This window comes from Eimeria mitis, genomic scaffold (genome assembly GCF_000499745.2).
Source record: "Eimeria mitis Houghton genomic scaffold, Emh_scaff665, whole genome shotgun sequence".
NCBI lineage: Eukaryota > Apicomplexa > Conoidasida > Eucoccidiorida > Eimeriidae > Eimeria > Eimeria mitis.
The window spans coordinates 15,875-16,199 of NW_013574786.1; the positions used below are offsets into that span (position 1 = coordinate 15,875).

The 325-nt window shown below is 30.2% G+C and overlaps 1 protein-coding gene across 1 annotated transcript in view; it reads right to left on the reverse strand.

Annotated features, from left to right (window-relative positions):
• Nucleotides 1–325, reverse strand: part of EMH_0019120 (uncharacterized protein) — a gene marked incomplete at both ends in the record, with an annotated part of 17,130 nt that overhangs the window by 15,845 nt on the left and 960 nt on the right. Inside the window, 1 exon segment of the mRNA XM_013501300.1 lies at nucleotides 200–320. Coding sequence (XP_013356754.1) covers nucleotides 200–320 — 121 coding nt within the window.

The window sequence follows — 325 nt, forward strand, 5'->3', positions numbered from 1 at the left end:
TGTAGATAAATAAATAAATAAATAAATAAATAAATAAACAGAGAAACAAATAAAAAAGTAAATAAACAGCCAAGCAAACAAACAAACAAATAAATAGAATAAACAAATAAATAAAGTAAATAAATAAAATAAATAAATAAATAAAATAAATAAATAAAATAAATAAAAATAAAAATAAAAAAATAAAAAAGAGCCTAACCATCCGCCTGAACTTCTACATCATCGCAGCAATCGAATTCTTTCTGCTGCAGCCACTTCCGCTGCTGCTGCTGCTGCTGCTGCTGCTGCTGCTGCTGCTGCTGCTGCTGCTGCTGCTGCTGCTGCT